At 39.3% G+C, this 24,421-nt stretch overlaps 1 protein-coding gene across 3 annotated transcripts in view; it reads left to right on the forward strand.

Moving 5' to 3' along the window:
- Positions 1-24,421, forward strand: part of POLA1 (DNA polymerase alpha 1, catalytic subunit) — a 306,641-nt gene that overhangs the window by 147,314 nt on the left and 134,906 nt on the right. For all 3 annotated transcript variants that reach the window (XM_065900491.1, XM_065900493.1, XM_065900494.1), the window contains 2 exons: positions 12,929-13,107; positions 14,926-15,057. In XM_065900491.1, coding sequence (XP_065756563.1) covers positions 12,929-13,107; positions 14,926-15,057 — 311 coding nt within the window. The remainder of the gene's footprint in view (positions 1-12,928; positions 13,108-14,925; positions 15,058-24,421) is intronic.

Genomic DNA, 24,421 nt, shown 5'->3' on the forward strand with positions numbered 1-24,421 from the left:
CTTTCCACACTGCCCCTGTTGAATATGTTTCTGAGCTCCTTCCCGCCAGCGGGTCCCGCCGCCCCCCCACCCCCACCCCCGCACCATCAGTGTCTGCTCTGGAAGTGGAAACTCATTTTTGACATTTGCCTAAGCAAAACATAATTAGGAAGATAAAATTCTGCTACCCAGATCATCATATAATGTATTCTCAAAGTTGAGTTGTATTTGATGATGTTTATAAATCCTCGGCTGGGAGGAGGGAGTGTAAGTGCACAATATTTTTTAGCTTCCTTCTTTTTTCTCTCCTCTGCCTCGAGTGCTTACTCTATTGGAAACTGTAATAAGTACTTTGCATATGTTATCTCATTTAATCCTTTCAGTAACCCCATGAGGCTATGTTGTCTCCTTCATTATACAGAGAAGGAAGCTGAGGCTTAGAGAGGTAACTAACTTGGTCTTGTCGCATAGCTAGTGAGTGGCCGACCGTGGTTGGTCTGGGACCCAGCTCTGCATGACTGCAAAGCTTGTGCTTGTAGCCACCACCTCTTCTTAGCTCTGGGAGGCTGTGACACATGCCCTCAGCCAGGAGCGTGGTGGCGTGGGTGTGAAGGCCCGGGAACTTCATCTTTGTGCTTCCTCCTCGCCCCACTGCAAACCCCCAGTGCCGCTGACAGCCCCTCAGCAGAAGCATTTGTTTTTTATTTTTTATTTTATTTATTTTTTTTTTCATTTGTTTTTTAGAGTAGATCTTCCAGGTTTTCCATTTGGATCATCGAGAGCCTGCTTCATAGGCTCACCGTTGCCCTTTCCTTCTTTGGTTCTGAATTTTCCAGTGGCCCAGAGCCGAGGAGAGGTAGCTGGAACAAGCCTCATCTTGTGAGTGACGTTTAATAGATAAGGGTGGAGCCTTGTATTTTCGGCAGAAGAGCTGTAGAGTAGAAGGCGGTGGAGCCTGGCTGGTAAACAGCCTGATGCCTGCTCAGATGTCTCAAGACTGGCCATACCTGGAGGAGACCAGACTGATTTCGTTGGTTGCAGGGTCATATTTAAGATCATTTTCATATCAGTTAAACCGCAGGCAGATTGTGGCTGCTTAAAGACGAAACTTTCTCATCATTGTGACTGTCTTATGAATCCAGTTTTCACAAATCATTTTCCAAGCCAGTAGCCTAGTGGGCCCCATCTTCAGAGTGTTCTTGCTATTACTGACCAGGCTCAGCCTACAGAGGGGACCCGTCATGCTTGTGCGTGGTCTCAACACATCCCCATCTCTCCTACCCCATCACCTGAAAGCTCTTGGTGCCAGGTAGCCGCTTGGAGCTGCTGAGGGGCCTGTGTTTCTAGCTCTGAAGGAGCTGCTGCCACTCCCCTTTGTACCTTCTTTTTCTCGTTTTTGTCTTCTGCTGTTTGGCAGCAGTTTTCATGCTGAAGACATGTGAAGTTGTCATCATTGCACAGTGTGCCTCCTCCCACCGCAGCCCCGGCCATCACCAACGGTATCCACATACCTATCTACATTCGTAGTAAATCTCCTAGTCCTTTATCTCTCCCTCTTTCCTCGTAGGAGCGTCCACAGTAATGAAGGGCAGAACAGCAAGTGCCAGTCACCGTGAAGATCTGTAGAAAACATTGAAGCTTGCTGGGCAGATCTTTGCAGGCATTTGCCCCCTGCCCTATTTGGGAGCTGCATTTTGATCTGTGTTCTTTATTCCTCTACCCCAAGTGGAAATTAGGGTGGCTGTTCTTCACTGGGGAATTTGAGGCCCCTGTTATCAGTTCTCACTTAGCCTGTGGTTTTAGAGGAGAAGGGAGGAGATAGGGAAGTGGTGGGGAAGTAAGGGGAGGAGTGTTAGGGGTGCATGGTTTCTTAGAGGTGCAAGCTATAGGCATACAATTACTGTAATTTGTTTTTAAAGTTCTAAATCTGTTTTTCTTTATATTAAAAAAAACTGCCGTTAGTGAACTGACACCGTTAAATAAGTTGAAGTCTGCAGATATATACATAAAATACAAGCCCTGCACCTGCTTAATCACAGACATAAAATAATTCTCTTGCCTTTAATGTAGTTTTTATCTTTGGTTAATCAAATGTATGACAGTGTAGAAGCTTCAGTGAAGTTCGCTACTTTGTCCTTTTAGCTAGTATAAAGAAATCGGGAATAATGGCATAATTTCATTTAGGAAAATTATTAAGTTCATGATTTTTTATTTTTCAGACTCTTTTGTGGAGAGCAACTACATTTTTCAACTACTTCTTTTTCTATTGCTTTTACACTGCTTTCCTTGAAATGAAAGGCAAGCATCAAGTGTTGGTTTTATCCTGTGGCTTCACTTTGGAAATTCTCTATTTCTCCCCATCAGGATACCTCCTGAAGTCTGTCTGGTGGCATGTTGCATGGCCAGGTGTTCTGTATGGGAAGGTCGTTTCAGTGAAAAGGAGAGAGGACAGTCTATTAAATGAGTGAATGAATAAGTCTGTTGTATTGAAAGAGAATAATTTGTTCTCCCTAATAACTAATGGTCCTCATTATCCCACAGTAAAATGTGTATCATTTTTCTGAAACCCATGCAAGATTATTGCTGTTGAGCTTAAATAAAGCTAAATTTTACTCTTTTCCATCTGTGAATAGAAAAAAATGTAGTATTACTCTTCTTATACAATAGCCCTATGGGAAACATGGCCACTAAAACTTGGAACTCTCAGCTTTTGTTCTCCAGACTATAGGGTTCTTTTTTCTCTCTTGTTCTAATGAAAGCTCTCTATATTCTGTGGGTGAAATATTCACAGTATGCTCCAACATCCAAATAGTCTTCTGTACCTAGCAAAACAGGCTGGGGGTTAGAATATTCTAAAGTTCATTCCTGAATTTCATCTTTTAATAAATTTATATTTTATGCATAACAGTACTTAAAATTATATAATATCTTTCCTCCGATGAGGAATGATTTGTACAATAACTGTCAAATACCTTTCTTCATGGTCAGTGATAAAATTTCAGGCATTTGCCTATCAGGGCAGTTTTTTCATTGGTCCTGAGAAATTATTGATGTTTGAAGAACATGAGAATTTCACATTTAATCTGTGAAAGTAGTGCTTAGAACAAGACAGCACACTTAACCCGGTGTGTTCCTGAGTTAGATTGGGAAGTAATAATCCCCCCTTTTAAAAAATGGCCCATACCACCCACCTTACAGAAGGTACTTTTTGTCAGTAGACAGGGTACCGTGATATCTTCTAAGAAAATAAGTGCAGCAGCGGACCATGCCATGTTTGGGGGTGCCTTTGGTAGACCCGAGGAGATATACCTACAAAAGGTGGTGGGGTGGCGGTGGGGGAAAAGCACAGGTGGTTGGGAGTGGAATGATGCCACCAGCAAGTGCCTCAGGCATTACTTTGTTGATCAAGACTTTGCTCTTTTCATGATGAAGCTCTCAGAAGAATGTACGTACATGACCAGCATTTCCAAACCTTAAATATTTTCTGTGACGTAATTCATAGTAAAATTTCAGAAGTAAGATCACACCAAATGCAGCGTAGGATAGTAAGTCTTCTCAGTGGGTAAGAACCGCCCCTTCCAGGCTGGAGCGCCGTTCCAAGCACGTTATCAAATGGCTCATGGTCCGAGCCTACTTAGTCCCAACCTACTTATGCATCCATGGAACAGATGAATGTTGATGACCTGCCGTGCTCAGCAGTGTAATGGGTGCTGTGAGGGTTACGAAGTTGAGTCAGCCGTGGCTCCTTTACTCACATCACAGCCCCGCCTGTTGAGTCGATTTCCCTGTTGTGGGGAAGTCTAGTGGACAGCACAAGTACATGTCCCCAAAGAGGTAGAATAAAGGAGTTTCAGTGTTTGGGGGAAGCAGAGACCACTTCTAGCTGGGGCCACCTGGGAAGAGTTTATAAAAATGGAGGCGTTTGAGGCATTGTGGGCATGTGCCTTGCAGAGGCCAATGTGGAGTCGGGAGTGGCTGCCTGTCCCCACCTCCCACTTGTCCTTCCAGCCCAGTGATAAGCAGCAGGGCTTCGACTTCCAGGGGTAGCCCAGGCCATCCCAGCTGCTCTTCAGGACACGCAAGGGAATTCACAGAGAGCCTCATGAAGGGTATCCATTACACTGCCTTGCACCGCAGTCCCTATAAGGCGAGCACACGGTGCTTGTTTCTGTGTCACTGGCTCCCTGTGCTGAGGGCCCGAGGTAGTCCTGCTCATTTGACTCAGGCACACCTCTAAGAACTTGGAGCCACACCAGAGCATGTTTAGAATAATTGCTTTGTGTAGTGATTTCGAACTCTGACTTTGTAAAGCTTGGAGTTTCCAAAGGAAAATGGGGATTTCTCAAATTATTTAAGTTAGATCAATTTTTTAAAAATTTAACGAGGAATAATTAGCAAATATAATTCTATGTACGTATGTATGTATGTATGTACGTACGCATGCATGCCACGCTGTGCGGCTTTTGGGATCTTAGTTCCCCGACCAGGGATGGAACCCGGGGCCCCAGCAGTGGAAGTGCTGAGTCCTAACCACTGGACCACCAGGGAATTCCCTAATTGTATGCTTTTAAAGTGTACAACGTGGTGATTTGATGCACGTTTATATTGTAGAGTGATTACCAAGATCGAGATAATTAACACATCCATCACCTCACGTAGTTAACTCTTTTGGGGCAGGGGAAGCGTGGTAAGAATGTTTAAGATCTACTCGCAGGAACTTTCAAGTATACAATATTGTATTATTAAGTATAGATCAAAATTTTTAAGATCATCATATTAAGCATACTAAAATGACGTCAAGATTGTGTAGCCTATAGAAGAATGGATAAGACGTAACAAATGAAAAGCTGAATACAGCATTGTGCACAAATACTTAAACTATGTTAAATGTATACATATGAATAAGACAGAAACGAGTAAAGGTGGTGAATATTAGGTTCCTCCTCGGTGAAAAAATATAAATACTCCTAATCCTAAAAACAAGACAGTTTTTACAAAATCAGAAGGGAAAAAAAGGTTGTTTTTTTTTTTTTTTAATCTACCAACATAGCTGGAGAGGAGAGGCCTTTGTGTAAGAGAAGCAGTCTTGGTCTGTTTTATTTGTGTTATTTTATTTTCCAAGTATTTTTTCAGCATAAAGTTCCTGTGTTTTCTCAGGTCTAAAAATAAGGTTTTTTTCCTGTTCAGAGGTACAGGTTTCATTAAGTTAAAATTCACGTTCAGGGCTGTCATCAAGGGCATTACAAATAATCACATGCGGTTACGCGAGTGCTGTCCAAAAAAGAAAAGAATTTTTTCTTTTCATCAAGATTTTGGGAGTTATCTTTTGCAGGACAATAAGACTCTTGAGAGTTTATTTAACCCAAAGGTTTGGATATTATTTCTTTTAAAATACTCAGAAAATTTCCACTTATCTTATGGAGAGGTTTGTTGGTGGTGGAAGGCAGCTTCAGTTGTTTGCCACTTGTATAGTCAGTTGTTTATCATTAAATTAGATCCTGCAGTATTTTAAACTTTTTTGTTATGGAAAATTCCAAACATGTACAGTAGTAGAGAAAACTGTGTAAGAAACCCCTAGACGCTCATCACCCAGCTTCAGCCATCTGCAACTGTGGCCAATGTCATTACTCCTCTTCTTCTCCTCCTCTGATGATTTTGAAGTGAATTCAAGACAACATATCATTTTATCTTTAAATATTTCATTTTGCATTTCTAAAAGACAAGGTTTCCCCCTTTTCAGCATAACTACGATATTATCACTAGGAAAAAAACTCCACAGTTCCTTCATTTCATCACATAACCAATGAACGTATTTCCCCAATCGTACTGTGAATGCATTTTTCTTTTAAAAAGAAGCTCCTCCTTTGAATTGGAATCCAGTCAGAGTCCATATGATAGTTAATCTTCTCTATTTTTTCTTTTTTTTTTTTTGATCCTTCCAATTTATTTAAGGAAACTGGTGATTTTTGTCATGTGGAATGTCCCTTATTCTGGAGTTTGCCAATTGCATCCTACTGGTATCCTTTAACACATCCCTCTGTCCCATCTATTTCCTGTAAAATGGTAGTTAGATCTAAAGAGCTGCCCATATTTCAGTCCAGTTTATTTTAGTTTTTGCTAATCCGACTTCCTAGGTAATGGTGTGTACATCTGTGAGGAGGTACGTAATGTCTGGTTGCAATCTAACACATTTTGAAACAAACTCAGAGATATATCATGAGAGATACTTACTACTTACTTTTCCTACCTTCTTCAGTGTGAATTTTCTTTTTCTTTAATTGAAATATAGTTGATGTACAATATTATGTTAGTTCTAGGTGTACTGTGTAGTGATTTGACATTTGCAAACATTATGAGATGATCACCACAGTAAGTCTAATAACCCTCTGTCCCCATACAAAGTTATTACAGTATTATTGACCATATTCGTTATGCTGTATATTACATCCCCATGATTTATTTATTATATAACTGGAGCTTTCTATCTCTTAATCCCCTTTGCCTATCCCCTCCCACCTGACTCCCTCTCCCTTTTGGCAGTCGCCCATTTGCTCTCTGTATCTGTGACTCTGTTTTCCTTTTGTTTTGGCTTTTAGATTCCACATATAGTGAGATCATGTGGTATTCTTCTTTCTCTGACTTATTTCACTTGGCATAATACACTCTAGATCCATCCATGTCAAAAATGGCAAGCTTTCAATTTTTTATAGCTAAGTAATATTCGTGTGTGTGTGTGTGTGTACACCACATCATCTTTATCCATTCATCTATTGATGGGCCCTTAGGTCGCTTCTATATCTTGGCTATTGGAAATAATGCTGCAGTGAACATTGCAGTACATGAATCTTTTTGAGTTAGTGTTTAGTTTTTCTCCTGGTAAACACCCAGAAACGAAACTGAATGGATTGTATGGCAGTTCTATTTTTAATTTTTTGAGGAACCTCAATACTGTTTTCTATAGTGGTTGTAAAAACGTAGAATCCCACCAACAGTGCACAGGGGTTCCCTTTACTCTACATCCTTGATAACACTTGTTACTTGTTGTCTTCTTGATGATAGCCATTCTGACAGGTGTGAGGCAATAGCTCACTGGTTTTGATTTGCATTTCCCTGATGATTAGTGAAGTTGAGCATCTTTTCATGTGCCTGTTGGCCATCTGTTGGTCTTCTTTGGAGAAATGTCTATTCACGTTCTCTGCCCATTTTTCTAATCAGGTAGTTTGTTTTTTTGGTATTGAGTTGTATGAGTTCTTTGTATATTTTGGATATTAACTCCTTGTCGGATATGTTATTTGCAGATATCTTCTCCCATTTAAGTGGGCTGCCTTTTCATTTTGTTGATAGTTTCTTTCCCTGTGCAAATGCTTTTTAGTTTGATGTGGTCCTGTTTATTTTTGCTTTTGTTTCCCTTACCTGAGAAGACATATCCAGAAAAATATTGCTAAGACCAATGTCAAAGAATGTACTTATGTTTTTTCCGGGAGTTCTATGGTTTCAGGTCTTATTACATTTAAGTCTTTCATCCATTTTGAATTTATTTTTGTATGTGGTATGAGAAATCAGTGTGAATTTCTTGTATAACATACATACAGAAAAGTATGCAAAAGCCTAACTGAACAGCTTGAGGAATTTTGCTAAAGTAAACACATACCAGTGTAGTCAGTCCTGAGCTCAAGAAACAATATATTACTACATTCTCAGAAGCTCCCTCGTATTTCCTTCTAGAAATTATCCTCCATGCCCCACCAGAAAATTACTATCATGACTTCTTACATCATAGATGAAGTGTTCTTATATTTCGATGCTGTATAAATTATGTCTTTACTTTTTATGTCTGGCTACTTTCCGTTCAATATGTTTGTGAGATGGGTCCATGTGGTCGTACTTCATTTCTGTCTAGTATGAATATACTACACGGTGTGACTTACCTACTTGTGGGTTCTTTCCACTCCGGTGGTTATGAATAGTGCTGCTTTGGGCATTCTTGCACATGTCTTTTGTTGAACAATTGTATATATTTCTGTTGGGTATATACTTAGATGGAGAACTGCTAGGTCATAGGGAACATGTATGTTCAGCTTTAGTAGATATTACCAACTTTCCAAAGTGGTCCTACTAATTTAGACCCGCTACTAGCAGTGTCTGAGTGCTCGACATTCTTACCAATACTTGGTGTTTCCTCTCTCCTCCATTTTATGTGATGGCATAATGTTGTGGTTTTAATTTGTGTTTCTTTGTTGACTAATAAAGTTGAGCACCTGTTCTTATGCTTACTGGCCATTTGAATATCTTCTTTTGTGAGCTGTCCAAGTCTTTTTCTGCTTTCCTCTTGAGTTGTCTTTTTCTTATTGATTTGCAGGCATTCCTTTTATATTCTGAATGAGTTCTTTGGAAATATATATCACAAACATCTTCTATTTGGAATGTTTTTAGTATATATCACAGACATCTTCTATTTGGAATGTTTTTGTTTTCAAGTATAATTTATGTACCATGAAACGTACAGCGTTAAGAGTATTATGCAAGCAGTTTATCAAAACAATATTTCCATTGCCTAGAGAGTTCCATTGCACTCTCCCCAGTCCATACCCTCCCCCTCACAAAAGCAGCCACTCATCTGATTTCTAGGACCATAGTTTAGTTTTGCCTATGCTACAATTTTATATAAATAATCTCCTCTGTTATATACTTTTTGTGTTCAGCTTCTTTCACTTAGTGTATTTTTGAGATTCATCCATCTTGTTGCGTGTCAGTATTCTGTCTTTTTCATTGCAGAGTAGTATTCCATGGTAGATTATACCAGTTTGTTTATTCATCCTCCTGTTGATGGACATCAGATTGTTTCCAATTTATGGTTATTATGAATAAAGCTGCTATGAACTTTTATACGAGGCTTTTTATGGATGTAGCAGTCACCTTTTAAAAATTCATTAAATATCTTTTCTTTAATCCTACTAAGTTTTCAGTTTGTATATTGTTCTCTAAGAAGTCCAGCTATATGAAAGCTTGGATTCGTGGAAAGGATTCATTTGCTAGAAGAAATTTTTAGAAAAAAATATTCACAGTAAGACTTCATTAATTAGCTTCCCTTGTAGTTTGAGTGATTCATATTACAGACAACTGCTTGGGAATACCAGTTACTCTACTCATTTGGAGTTTCATTCATATGGATTTTTCCCTCTTCCCCAGTTGTATGAACACATGTAATTGACTTTACTGTAGTTATTTGCAGTTGCACTAATAGAGACCTTGTCTCTTGGAGGAAGAAGATTACTTAGTCAGACGCATCAGCCTTAGTCTAAACCTAATGCTTTGAGTTTGGAGTATTTTACATACTCCCTGGAAATGGAGGCAAGTGAACATTCTAAAAACAGATAGTTTACAATTGTTAGAAAATTGTGGTAAAAAAAATAATTCTGTGCTAAATGTGTGGTAAGAATGTGGCGATCTTAAGTATAACACGGCACTGCTGAACTCATCCCCTCCAGTGCCTGTGTTGTTACTTTCTATAAATACTTCTTGAAACATGAGAGCTTTGATCCTGTTGCCAAAATAATGTGAGATCCTATAAGTTTTCTAATTATAAATGACAGTATTTTAATTTTGTTCCGCTGCCCCTCTGTCCCGTCTCGTCGTTGTTGCCCTCCCCCACTCCCCCACTGCAGCCCAAGCAAAACGGTGCGGCTGGGTCACGACAAGCCACAGGGTTGAATTAAAGCACACATCATTTCCACTCCTGCTCTTCCCCCACGTAACTGGTGCCAAGACCAAGGAGGCTGCTCCTCCTTTTACTCTGTGCTGGACCAAATGATTGAAGTCATCTGTCAAAAGCTAGTCTAGTAGAAGTGGAAGATCTCTTTTCAGCTGGGGCATAAAGTTTGTTTCTTTAAGCCAGTTGTTCAGAGAAAGCTCTCATTAGAAGAGATGAGGAACTTGGAATTCAGTTTTGTATCTCTTGCTCGCTCAAAGACTACTGTGATTACTTACTGTATGGTGTGCGGTTTAATTGATTATGCCCTGTATATGCATGTATGGAAACTGTGATTATAAAGATTTTGCTTTAATGTCATTTCTGACAATAGTGCTTCATTTTGGAGGGACAGTAACTACGAATGGAGTTCTATGTAGCAGCTGTTTTGTACATTTTAAAGTTCAGAATCTACCTCTAGGTGGCAGCACCAGATACTTTTTCCCTGTTGTTTCGCTCCAGCCTTAAGGAGTTATGGTTTAAGCAGTAAAACTTTTTTAAGTTTCCTGAAACTTCGAAATAAGGTGCTTATCGCCAATTTTGTGCGGATTTGGAAAAATTAATTTATATGTTGAATAAGTTTGCGGTTTAAGCATGGATTTTGACCTTAAGAAAGGATTCCAGCAGCAATGATCCATACTTTTTAACATGACTAATTATATGTTTTCTTAAAAAGATTTAACTTAGCCCTCCGTGATTTTTCTGTTGAACTTATAATTGTCCTTCCAAGGAAATCACTTTTTTGTGATATTTTTGTATCCAAGTAACTTCTTGTACAAGGATCGTTATATACCTAATATTTTAAGGTAATTACACCGTCTTCTCCCTTTATATTTAAAAAATTTACCACTGACTTATGGCCAAGAGTGCTGAGGTGAAGTCCCTTCTCTTGAAAAAAAAATCAGCTTGTGAATAAATCTGAAGTAATTAAGTAGGCCATTTGTTTTTGTTGCTGCCATGGGCAGATAAGGATTGTGGAAATGGACATTTAAAGTAGGCATTTCATAAGGCCTGATAATTTTTCATAACTCTTGGTCACTTGCTGGGCTTTTCTCCGTAAGTAGCAAGGCAGCCCATGTCCAGTTGTGGTGTGCTCAGCAGGCAGGCCTCCCCAAGCCTCAGGTGCACTCAGTGGTCATGGCTGGTGGGGAGGCCTAGAAAGAGATTTCATTGCTTCCTTGTTAGAGCCCAGCCAGTTTTGTCTATGTGCAAAGCCAGCTTTGTTTTGTTCCTTGATATTTAGGTTGTGAAAGAAGCTTGTCTTTCAGAAAACACTTATTATTTTTCTGTTTCCTTACTTTTTGAATAGTATTGGCCTGGGAAATTGATGAATAATTATACCATCAGAGAAAAGGTGGAGCTACTTTCTCATAATCGTGAATAAAGCAAGACATTATGTGAATACAGTTGGATTCACAGCTAGCGGTTCAGGAATTTGCAGCAGTTGCCCTTCACTACAGAGAAGAAATGGCACCATTCACAGGCGTGGGCATGGTCTCTCTTACTCCTCTGCCCCTCCTTGTCTTTAAACGAGAGGGTGTATGTTCCCCCACACTTCACTAACTTGCTGTTGCTCTTAACTATAGGTAACTTGTAAAATAAAAATGTATAGTGAGTCTTGGGGCCAAGTGACCTATGTTACAGTAACCAAGAACAGTTTTTCAATTTGTTTTGAATGTGTCGTCTTTGTTTTTATTATACGCTATCATGTTGGGACATACTCACTTTGATTAATTACTACAAAGAGCAGCTATTAACTTGCTGTGCAACACGAACGTGCGTTTCATATATTTTTCCAGATTTGTAATTTTGAATGAATATTAAATGGTGGATTAAATGATGTTCGTCCAGTATTTTATTTTTTCATTCACGTGGCATTTATTGGGTGCTTACCAGTGATAGGCACCACTGAAAATGATTTGTCCCTAACATCCGATTTAAACTCCAGAAGTGCATGGTGGTGGTAGTAGCAGCTCCATCTTGCAGGTGAGAAAACCAAGACCTAAAGTCTCAGTCTTTTCATTCTTTGTTCAGCACCTTTCCACTGTGTCAGTCAGCCCTAAGTCTTTTATAATTAAAGAGATGTCACTTGACAATTGACCAGATGGGATTTAGGATCTTGTCACTGAGTTCTGAATACATCTGTTAGATTATCTAACTATGCAAGCTGTTGATAGAGTTACAATAATTTTTAGATGTTTTTGGTATTTGAACTTTTTTGCCCAGTGACTGTTTTTATTACTTATTTACCTTTATACTAAAACAAATGATAGCTTTCTTTAGATTACTCAGAAGCCTAGAATTCTTTGGGATTGCTAAGGAATGCTTTCAAGAAAATGTTATAAGATTAAGTGTGGAATATCTTTAAGTGTAAATCCAAATAGTACATTTTGACATATGTGCTTTGGTCAAAGGCAAGTTAAGTTGGTTGGCCTTATAATCGTTTCTTTTCTCAAATAGTTCGGGGAAACAAGATAGTGTAAACTATGCATCGATTGATTTCTTGTGTTGTTTTGATTGAAATATAGAAGGTATATTTGGCTTCAGTATTGTCGGGGACATTTTGGCCTATAGAGTTTGTAGATTCATTGTTTTTGCACATATTTTAAATTTCTGAATTCAGAACACCAAAAAAAACCATGTTGAGTTTTGACTCAGATGCTGCTACTGAATTTTAACCACTGAATTAGATTGCAACCTACATGCTGTTAACTACTGAGCCAAGATGGAATCGACCACTGCATTGAAATCAGGGTTAGCAGTGGTGTCTGCGCTTGAAGGAGTTGTAATAGCAGTGAACTTGTTTTCCATAATGGGATTTTTATTCTCTATTTTCAGTTTTAATGGTGATACTTTGATTTTAGGAGATTTTAACAGTGCACATTTTTTTGAGATTTTCATTGTAACTTTAAGAAAATAGTAAAACCATCCCATAGAAGTAGTTGCTTCCAAACGCAAATGTCCAGTGGAATGTCTCTGCATTGTTTTGGTGCAGTTTACTTGTTTTGTTTATAATCTCCTTAAAAAAGGAAGTCATTTGTCTTGGTGATATGAGCCTCTATCTTGAGTTCAAATGGTTGTGTAGTATGTGCATGAATTTGAAATAATTCTTTTCTGATTTCTCTTCTTCGGAGTATTTTTGGAGAAGGGAATTTAAATAATTGTACCTTTCTGAATTTATTTTTTCTTTAACATTAATAGGACTTGACGCCACCCAATTTAGAGTTCATCATTATCACAGAGATGAAGAGAATGATGCTCTCCTTGGTGGCCCAGCACAGCTCACAGATGAAGAGAAATACAGGGACTGTGAAAGGTTCAAATGTCCATGCCCTATATGTGGAACTGAGAATATTTATGATAGCGTCTTCGATGGTTCGGTTAGTTGCTTTTGTTTCTCTTGTTTGTTTGTTTTGTGAGTGAACTAGTATAAAGTCCATTTTCTCTCTACTATGTATATAAAAAGGAAAAAGAAAACACAGGTTTTTATGTGTTTAAAGAATTTTAGCATCATATGAATTCTGCCTTCACAGCTTACTTATTTCTGCTTGAAACCTCTTAATAGAGTATGCTTGAGTATTGTTTTTGGCTTCCTAGAATGCTTGGCCTTGGTTTTTTAAATGGAATCTCTTAAAAACTCTGAATTATCTTAAAGTATTTTTATTGTAATTCCTTAATTAGCAACCTGTATTTCTCCACTCCCAGCCCAATTTATTAAGGCTTAGAGCAATATTTTCCTTTATCTTAAATCAAGTTAATGGGGAACTAAGTGTTTTTGGAAAGTTTTTGTTTATCTTTACACATCCCACTTGCCTCCTTTTTGACAAAGGTACTGTGATTATCTTTGCTGTCTTTGCATATCAGGCATTAAAAAAGTCACAGGGAGACATTTCTCTAAAGAAGTACTGCCAAAAAATGTATCATTGACCTTGGATCAGAACTTGAAACTTAGCCAATCTACTTGATTCCACTGCAGTGTTATACATGTACTAGCCATTGGCAAGTGAGTAGGCAGCAGAACCACGTAAAACCTTGAAACTGAAAGAAAATACGTCCTTTATCTAAATTAAAAGTAATTATTTTAAGTTAATTTGGACAAACAGCAGATGTTTTGCATTTTTTTGAATCAAAACAAAGCAGTCTTTGGGAGCAAGTGCAAGGAAGAGGCAGACACAGATCAGCAATACTTGCTAAATCCTTGAGTTTTGCTTCATTACAGCTGTAAATAAGATAGTTAATTGCATGGAGGCTTGACGACTTGCAGATGGGCTAACTGTGGAAGAGCCCGATGTCAAGCTCTAAAATCTCTTCCACCTGGAATTGCTTCGTGTGGCGGGGTAGGGTTATGTACCAGATTGGAGCAGGAAACCAAGATGTTTAAGTATCAAGAAGGAAAACAAATGCTCCAGAAACCCCAACAGTTTCCCTGAATATTACCTTTGCTTTGTCTTTGTTTAAAACAAAACAAAACGTTTTCTCCAACTACTAATAGTTCATTTTTTCAAATTTTTACTCCTCCTCTCTCCCCTCCCCCAAATACATTTCATTTGTTGGGGGGCAGTGGTTACAGAAATTTTAGATTTGCTAAGCTAACAGTAAGTGATCACTTTGTGATCTTTAAGAAAGATCACTTTCTTAAAATTAAGTTGGCGATACGGAGCAAACTGTTGTCATTAACGCTCTTGCTTTGCCTTGGAATGAATTAAGTGCAAATTTAAATTCTTGATCAGTATCTCTAGGAGGGATGTTTATTTCCAATAATGCAACTTCACTGGTATTTTCAGAGGGGAAACTATTTTATCCATAGTCTGTCCTGTATTGAATGTAAAAAAAGTAATTTCAAGGTTTTCCCTTGGGCTTTGTACTCCATTACGATGGTGGCAAGGGTAGAAGGTATGTGGTGACTGAGGGGATCTTTGGGAGGAAAGTGGTTGAGAAAATAAGGTTAAAAACTTACCAATAAGACGCAAGAGGGAGGAGATACGGGGATATATGTATATGTACAGCTGATTCACTTTGTTATACAGCAGGAACTAACACACCGTTGTAAAGCAATTATACTCCAATAAAGATGTTAAAAAAAAAAGCTTACCAATAAAATGAATTTAAAATATCGTACACCAGGACAGCATGTAAGTTTTTAAGCACAAGAAACCTTTTATAACCTTTTGTGTACTTGTCTGTCTTGACTTCTGTAGGGAACCGATATGGAGCCCAGCTTGTATCGTTGCAGTAACATCGATTGTAAGGCTTCGCCTCTGACCTTTATGGTACAGCTGAGCAACAAATTGATCATGGACATTAGACGATGCATTAAAAAATACTACGAAGTAAGTATCCATAATGAGTGTCTTACATATGCAGCTTACTAAGGTTTGGTACTTGTTTTAAAATAAAATGATACGGTTTTTGTATGAAACTGTAAAATTTTGAAAAGACGGAGGAAAATGATTTGATTTTTCTGTTGGGCATTTCATCTCATTAATGAGCAGTATTTTTAGTAATGAAGTTTTTGCTTTTAAGGAAAAATGAGAATATAATCAGGAAGTATTGTAGTTTATTGCTGCCTAAATAAAATGAAGTTAAATGGTCACTCAGATTTTCGATCAGAGGAGGAAAAATCAATATTACCTATCTTTGGCAACTAGAGCCGTAAACTCATGTGTGGTGATTTTATTTCTGTTTTACTTTTTTAAAACTTTTTATTTTATATTGGAGTATAGTTGATTAAGAATGTTGTGATAGTTTCAGGGGTACAGCAAAGTGATTCAGTTATACATATATCTATTCTTTTTCAGATTTTTTTCCCATTTAGGTTGTTACATAATTGAGCAGGGTACCCTGTGCTATACAGTAGGTCCTTATTGTTTATCCATTTTAAATACAGCAGTGCGTACATGTCAATCCCAAACTCCCTAACTGTCCCTTCCCGTGTGGTGATTTTAATAAACTGCCAACTAGCTAACACCTTGTGTTTATGTGGTCATCTAAACCATTTCATAGCTTAGTTTTCCAAAGAAATCAGAATAAACATCTTTTAAATTTCAGTGCTTTTGTCTGGCATTTTAAAGAAGAATGTCTAATTTTTATAAATATATAGGAAGAGTTCCAGAACAGTGAGTGAGCTGTCTGCATTAGAAAGAAGGCTCCTTTCAAAGTTTTTGTTTCGGTTTTTAACACATTTCATATGAATTACTTTTTTTCTCTTCAAAAGTTAAAATTAAAAGAAAAAAACACCACATTTCCCACTTGATTTTTCTTAGCGTTTCATTATGTCATCTGTCATCTAAACAAAATTTCTTTTACTTGAAAGTTCACTGTAACTTAGGTAAAGAGGTTATGCTGGCAAGGCATTTCCCAAAAAATGCTCTGGTTCTATTAGGTAAGACTCTTGACTTTGATCAATATCATCCTATAATTTCTACTTATATGTTAGTTAACATATAGCATAACATTACGTTCTTTAAAATCGAACTCATTAAATGAAAATCAAGTATTAGATCATTAGGATGAAGAGTAAAAGCATAGAGTTCTAGTCTTGTGATTTTGGAGTAGAATAATTTGTATTCGTCAAGAAAAAAGAACCAAGTAGGTTTGTCTGAAGATATTTTTAAAATAATAATTATGGCTACATTTTGGGAAATCTGAAACATTTTAGTGAATAATCTGGTGCTGTACTTAATGAACAGTTGGATGGGAATAAAGGTTATCTGTGGGTTCACATTCCGCAGTAGATGAAACGTTCAGCACGTGAAATGTTAGGCCTTTATTTAGCATGAAGAGTCCAAATCAAAACTATTCAGCTCGTTTACAGACCTCATTGAGCAGAGCATGATTCTTGACTCTTGGGAAGAATTCTGAGTTTTCTCTCTGTGTTTAGTCTATCAAAATCTTCACCATGGAAATGTTAATACCAGAAGAAGCTCATCTATTTCCTTCTCTATGAGCGGGCAATCTGTTTTGACTAAGTTGAGAATAGGCAGAAAAATGATCTTCTGAATAGTTAGAAATATGCCCTAACTGAAAGATTGATTTCTGACTGTGTGTGTGTGGTGTGGTGGTCGTGGTTGTATAAGTATTTTTCAAGCTAAATAACCTAGTTTTAGGCATCCAGACGTTTAACCCAGGGTTTCTATAGCATTTGTTTTAATTGTCTACCGACCATCTCACTAGCAGCAAGTTAGTTTTCCTGTGTTAACTGCCCACTTGACTGACTTTCCTAAGGAATTTCTAATTAAAATACCCAAATGTCATTCCTACACTTGAAGAAAGATATGATTGTCCTCAAAATTAAGAACTTGTTTCTCTACTTTCTGTCCTTAGGCATATGTGATTGTCTAGAAGAGAAAGAAATCCATTATTCGTTCTTTTCATGGCCCCATGATGAACAAATGTTTCAAATATTCTCAAGATCAGAGCTTTTATACAGAAAGCTCATGCACCTCCAAGTTACAGTTTATTGGTAGAGTGTTCTCTTTCTTCCTGACCCCAGACTTAAGTGAACTTTGCCAGTAGAGGGATATGGTGTTGAGTTTCTTTTGTTATCATGCCTCAAGTGATCCTGATTACAGTTAGTTCAGTGTGATATACCATAGCAGTGGTAATCCAGCTGGAGATTAATACACCAAGTGTACTGGAGGTAAGGATGTTGGTACTGAGTACTGAGATCAAAGTGACTGTTCTCTGAAGCTAATGAGCCAAAGAGTTCCCAGCTATTCTGCAAGTTAAAAAATGCTCCCCACTAGACATAAAGTTGTTAGTGGACTGAGAACAAGAGTCTCCATATTTTTTTCATTTTAGTTTTAGAATCACTGCAGGCAAGAACAACCTACATTGAGAAAGGAGGCATCTCCACAAGGAAGGAGCTTTTGTAAGACAGTGGAGGACTATAAGGTACTTGACCAAACACTGTAACCTGCCAAGGAACACAGTTCTAGATCACCAAGAAATCTGGCTGTCAAGAACAAAAGGGCCAAAGTTTAGGGTAGCAAAGTATACTTCTTAATCACTCTTAAAAAAATACACCACATCTTCTGTTATATTCTGTGGTGAATAAATAGTGCTGACTGAATAAATGTGATACAGCAAACATTAAAATTTTTATATATCTGAGAATCAGTCTGTATCGTAGTGTTTTAATATTGGCTCCTTTAATAGCAGGGGAAATGCTTTTTTCTCTCACCGTACAGCAATGATTGTATCCTTCGGATTCTTGTTTCATAGAACATTTAAATTTCTGTATACATAGAAATACAAGACGCACCAAGCAAGGATATTTCAAGTAATATATTAATTTCCTTAGGAGGAAAACAACTCTAATGCTTTATCTCAAGATTTGATGAAGCATTGGAAGACTTTGAGGCAGCACAGAAAGCTCTAATTCAAAGTTGATTTCATGCCCCGGTCCTAATTGGTTCCTCTATACAAAGTTAAAATCGAACTGGTATTTCTTTGAAAATCATAAAAAGGCAGTTTAAAGACTATATCTCTCAGCTTTTAAGGATGTTTTTAAAAGACTCAATTTTACAGTGAAAAATTGATATGTGTTTCCCCTCCCCTTAAATTCTGCTTCAGAAGAGCAAATAGACACACACACACACACACACGCACGCACGCACGCACGCACAAAAGGGGAGAGAAACACTAGCTAATCTAAATTGGGAAATGAAGAGGGCTTTTTTTAAGCATGAAAATTTCATCATCTTGTCAGCTGGCAGAATGCCTGCTGTGTGGATTCACAAAGGCTAAGAATTACACTTTCATGAAATTTTCCTCACTAACTGCCCTGGTTAATTTGAAAGATAACCCACTGTTCTAATTCATTCCTCAATTGGGCGGTGCAGGTTTTATCTTTGATCTGACAAAGCATTTGTGTTAATCGTTTTGGCCCTTCAGTAGACACTCTTGGGATTGTGCTTTTACAATAAATGTGTCTGTGATAGCTCTTTAGTCTATTATACTTACAATAGATCCATAGAACTGGTAATTAATTCTCCACTGCTTTGGAAATGGGAAGAATAGGTGTAGCTCTGTCAAGTGCTGCTGGGAAGTTTGTTTAGCTGGTTCATTTTTGAAGTGTTCCCCTCAGCCATCCATGAAGCAGCCGCAGAAGAGAATGTGAGATTGAGATGCTGCCTACCCTGAAGACTTGCTGATAAATGGGAAATCTGACCCCTCTTGGTACCTGGGAGGGGGGTAGTGGGTCATTTACTTTCATCTCAAGTACTATTAGTTATAATGTACATTAAACCCTCATTTTAATACTTAAAGAGCCATTCGTTTCTAAAGGTGGATAGTCAACTGAAATATCCTCCTCAATTCCCATTGATGGCTTATGCAGGTTTTAGAGTGTTCCAGTGGGGCGAAATGTATTTCTCACCAGCCTTGTAGTGTTTCCAGCAACTTGTAAAGGAGCATTACTTGGGGCACTTCACTGTGATGTTTAAACAGAGGTATTGCTGGCCCTGCATCTAGAAAAATTAACAGTTAACAGCTAGTCAGTGCTATGCATATTATAACATTGATTAGTTGCTAGGACCAGAAATAGGCGATTGAATTCCTTAGAAATTTGCTGTTGGTTTTACAGTCTCAGAATTTTCCTGACATAAGCTTTCTGAGGACAGGACCTGTGCTTTCTTCGGTGTCTCATCTGTGATCTCTGCTCCAGCCGTTTGTATGCATTTTAACGTTTAGTAATATACTTCCTTGTTTTTTCTTTAAATTCTTTTTCGCACTGCTATCATATTGGCAGAAGGTTTATTAGTGGTTCACAAGATTCTCAGGCTAACACAAGACTCCACGTTAATTTAAGGTCATGAAAGCATTAATATAGCCCTTTGTTACCCTGTCTTTATTTTAGTCACTGATTACTGTTGGTTTCAATATATGCCCATCTCCAAGTTCATAGCCTTAATTTGTTTTCTCCCCAAACGAAGTGTCAGGCAAAGAGGCATTGACCAGAAATATTTTTATTAAGATGCAAAATCACATCGTGCTGAAACGTGTTCTCATTGTCCTGACACAAGAGTCTCACTCTTACTACACAGGGTGGCAGAGAGTGGATGCCTAGCTGTTCTTCCTCTCGTACTCCTGCTCTCTCCCTGTATTTTTCCCATTTCTTTCTCAGTATATGAATTGTGGTATAAGTCACATTTTAAAAATCTCTTTTGGAACCACTTTTATGAGGAATTCCAAAAATAATGTCCAGTGTTACTTGCCTCGTGATGCAGACTTTCTTATGCTCACGTGTGTGAGCACCTAGTAAAGAAGGGAACACTTGACCAACGATACTGTGAGTCCCTCTAGAAGACAGCACACATCCAGGAAGTGGAGTGGGATGTTCGGTGGTATATGAAAAATCCACGTTCATTTTGTTTTTGCACCTCTGCAAAAGAAACCAGAAAATGATGCTTGTTAAGTTTGGAATGGATATGCATTCCTTAAAAACAAAATGAACAACAAGCACCAAACATAATGTTGTTAAGCCAGAAGTTGAATCTGAGGACAGGACCTTAAAAGTGCAGGGAGGGCAGGGTGAAGTGTTGGTTAATATATTTGCTCCACCAAAATACACACCCACTCAGCATCACAGGCAACAGTATCCATGGTGTCCAACAATGCTTGAAGGAGGACCATTTCTTTAGGAATACACAGAGCTCAATTAGTAAATAAATCTAATAATTAAAGATGAAGCAGCCTCTCACTAGATCGCCACCCCCATCCCCACCCCTACCCGTGTAATTTACTTATACACCCACTCTTACTTCCATTGACTTTCGCTTTTCAAATGTAGCCGTACTTCATGACAGCTATCGTGTGCTGGCGGATCTGAGGGTTTTAGAGCCATGCAGTGATGTTCAGTAACTCTGTCTTGTTCAGCTGCAAATATTCAGTGTTCAATAACCCTCAAAATTTCTCATTTCTTACCTGTGGTGATATGGGCTGATAGTTTTTAGGTTGTAGGTTGCAATATGCAGTAGTCTCACAGGTACATTAGTTCAAATAGTTTAAACTCTAAGCACCAGTGGAATTATTGTTTATCTCCTTGCCTCTGCATTTGTATTTAGAACATTTAAAAAGAATAAATTGGGTTTCTTTTTTGTAAAGACTCTTAACAGCATAATTATAAGTGGTACAAAAGGCATGCAAAGAAGCAGTAGATACCCATCCCACCCATTCAGCATCCCAGGCAGTGCAATCCATGCTACCCAGCGGTGCTTGAAGAAGGATCATTTCTTTAGGAATCCATAGAACTCATCTTAAATCTTGTTAAGACAAAACAAAAGAATTAGTATTTCTTTTTGCTCCACACCATTTGATAGGGAAGTTTAACGTAAATGAACACCACGGACACTAGTTGCTTTTTTTAAATGCGGTATTCTAATACCAGGGCCCGTTGATGGAGGATTGGTGTGTTTTTCTTAGCGAATGGCTGTTTTTTCTTAAGTATGAATATCCACCAAGCTGATTTTCAGTCAGGTATAACATTTTACTGCAACACCATGGTGTGTTCTACAGAAAAACTAAGAAGTAGAATCTTACTGTAAGTGAATGTATTATTGTACAAATCTAAGGGAATAACAGGTCAAATCTAGTCCCCTAAAACGTGCCAGCTACGTGTTCTACACAAACAGCGTTAACGTGGTATGAATATTAGTTGTTATAAAGGAGTTCCAATATGTTGTAGAACTTAGTGTTTGTCTAAGTATAGACCACAAGCCATATATCAACAAATTAAACTTGAACTGTTTCAAAAAAAAGGAGTTCCAATAAGCAAATTGGATCAGGTACACCCTTATATGTCACCTGACTTTTAACCTTCATAGAATAACCAGCATTCCTTGTACTCTCTATATTTATCACAACACCTCTTTATCTTTTATTTTGTTTAATCTTAACCTTATGGCATGGACCCTATTTGGGGAGTCGCAGAACTAGAGCGTGATCTTGAGGAACTAGGAGGGAACCCACACCAAATTTTCAGGTGCCCTGACCACAGGGAACACTGACCTCAGATCTTTCTGCAGGGTCTGAGCTCGGACCATAGCCTGTCGCTTGCCCATGTCATTCCCCGCACGTGCATATTTTCCTCCTCTGAGAGCTTTTTGTCAGAGGTGGAGGCTGTCGTAGCCACTGCCCTTGCCTGTTCTTTCCTCCTGTTCGGAAAGCTTAACACTTGCTTTTATCAGTTTTCAGAGCAGCCCCTGCTAGCCTCGCGATGGACTGTGAGGTTTTGTACTCGAACACCTGGTCAGAGTTCTTTTTAGTCATCTAGCGGTTTAGTAACTTCTCGAGGCCAACGTTTCGTAGCTTATAAGACAACGACAGTGGCAGTACCTGGCACATCAGGTCATAAGAAAGACTACGTGGGATGACGCATCTCCAGTGCTTAGTGCCTCAAGAGCACTCGCTGTTAACGTTCATTATTCTCTTCTGAGGTAACAGTGGATGACGTGGCTCGGTCGGGTTCCTCCACGTGCTGCGCCCCCGCCCGCTCCCGCCCTGAGATTCAGCCCTAGGCTGGGGCCTCGCTGCCCCGTCTTTCCGAGGCGTCCATCTGGAAGCTTCCGTTGTCTCGCCGCTCTCCCCCCCCGCCCCCCCAAGTCAGAACGATACCGCTCCGCGCTGTCCTAGCTCCTGGCCCTCCCTGCACTTTGCCAGCATGGGAGTTTCCTTTTCAGTGTTGGTGAATGTGGCCCCAAAGTCAGCTTTAGGAAGGGACACTGATAAGGGCAGCTTGAGGAAGTGGCTAAAACCAAGGAAAGGACACTAGGTTCTTAAGTCCTCCAAGGCCCAGCACTCAGTATTGTACCTAACCTGGTCGTTGTTCAGTAAAAAGTTACTGAACGAGTCACGCTATCCTGAGAGACTGGAGCTATCAAGTGACTTTCCCGGGTTACAAGTAGCAGCATCAGGACTGTGACCATCCTCGGGGACCCTAGTCCAGAATTCTGCTCATCACATACGGTAAGACAGCCGTTGATGAGTAACAAGTTGCACGCCACCCTCACTGCAGTCCCTCTTTCAGTAGGATGCCTCCAGAGCCCTGGCGTGAGCTCACAAGCTAAGCCAGGCCACAGGGCTGGCAGGGACATGAGTCCAGAAAGCCGCTTACAGCTGCCCAGCCAAGGACCAGTGCGGCCACTGAAGGGGCGCCTGGGCTTTCGGCGGCTTCTGATACGGTTCGCCTCCTCTGAAGGGAAAATTGGAGGTTTTTTGAAATGCTCAGGAGATGCCATAGGAGTTGTCAAATATCTGAAAACAAGTGGGTAAAAACAGAAAACTGCTTGTGCCGAAACAGTAGAATTCCTTTTTCAGATTGATTTCTCTAACCTTGGGTCTTTAGGAAAAATTCAACTTCAGGTCTAACTCCAGCAGTCATCTAGAGGTGCACTGTCTTGTAGTAGAGTAAGACACCGAACCAGAACAAATTTCATTTAACCTTTCAAAAGTGAGATTCTCACACCGTTGACCTCCTTGACTTCAAGGAGCAAAACTGAGCTCTCCGTTCTCTGCTGCAGGTAAAACGAGAGAGGGGAGGGGGCGCCCCAGGCAATGCGTGTCTCTCAAACTTGGCTTGCTTAGAAAGTATACGTTATGGTTCACACGTGGAAATTGGCCCTTTGCAGATAGTTACAGATACGAATTTCCAGATTGTTCTGTCTAGCTTACTCTCATGTTAAATGGAACAACTATATTTCTGTTCAAGAGGGATTTAGTTCAGCTGCCTTTCCATGGTACCATAGAAAAATTCTCAAAGCCTGGATTCCAAATACTACTAATGAAAATTAGAGCACCGGTATTTTCTAATCGGTGGGTGTTGGTTTGTTTCGGGCTTGGTGTGCGTCAGGTACGGCTTTACCATATGCTCATACCAACGCCTACGATGTGTTGGTCTTAGCTGGGTTTTGAAAAGCAGTGTATAACTTTCCTGGTTCAAAACTCATTTGACTCTTGGTACTCCCTCAGAAATATTTTTGGTTTCTGCCATGTTCCGGCATATGATAACTCTTCTGTTAGAGTTTTGTGACGTACATTATGCAGCTTGTTTCCAGAAAGATCCCCAGCCTCATTCACGTTGCACAGGTGCTCAGGCTCCTTGGCTGTTGGAGAAGCTCTTCGTGTTGCTGGGAACCTAGGTGATTTGCTACCTCGGCTCTCAGGAGCCTGTGTAGCCAGCCTTCAGTCTCCATCCACCAGCAAAGAATGCTTAAGAATCATGGCAGGAAAAAGCCCAAACTGCCCAGGATTTATGTCTATATGTATACTAAAGATTTAGAAACCATGTGGATGAAGTCACACATAATCCTTTGAGGATAATTTCTTTCAATTGCAGCTTTTCATCTAGTCACGCTCAAGAGCCACTTCTTTCAGGAACTGATCAGCAAAGAAAGACCAAAGGAGAGTAGTCTAGTACCAAGAAAGACCTGATTAGGGCTTCCCTGGTGGCGCAGTGGTTAAGAATCTGCCTGCCAATACAGGGGACACGGGTTCGATCCCTGGTCCGGGAAAATCCCACATGCCGCGGAGCAACTAAGCCCGTGCCCCACAACTGCTGAGCCTGTGCTCTAGAGCCCGTGGTGCTCTGAAACAAGAGAAGCCACAACATTGAGAAACCCGCGTACCACAACGAAGAGTAGCCCCCGCTTGCCGCAACTAGAGAAAGCCCGCGCACAGCAACAAAGACTCAGCACA

The sequence above is a fragment of the Phocoena phocoena genome, chromosome X (genome assembly GCF_963924675.1).
Source record: "Phocoena phocoena chromosome X, mPhoPho1.1, whole genome shotgun sequence".
In the NCBI taxonomy this organism is placed as follows: domain Eukaryota; kingdom Metazoa; phylum Chordata; class Mammalia; order Artiodactyla; family Phocoenidae; genus Phocoena; species Phocoena phocoena.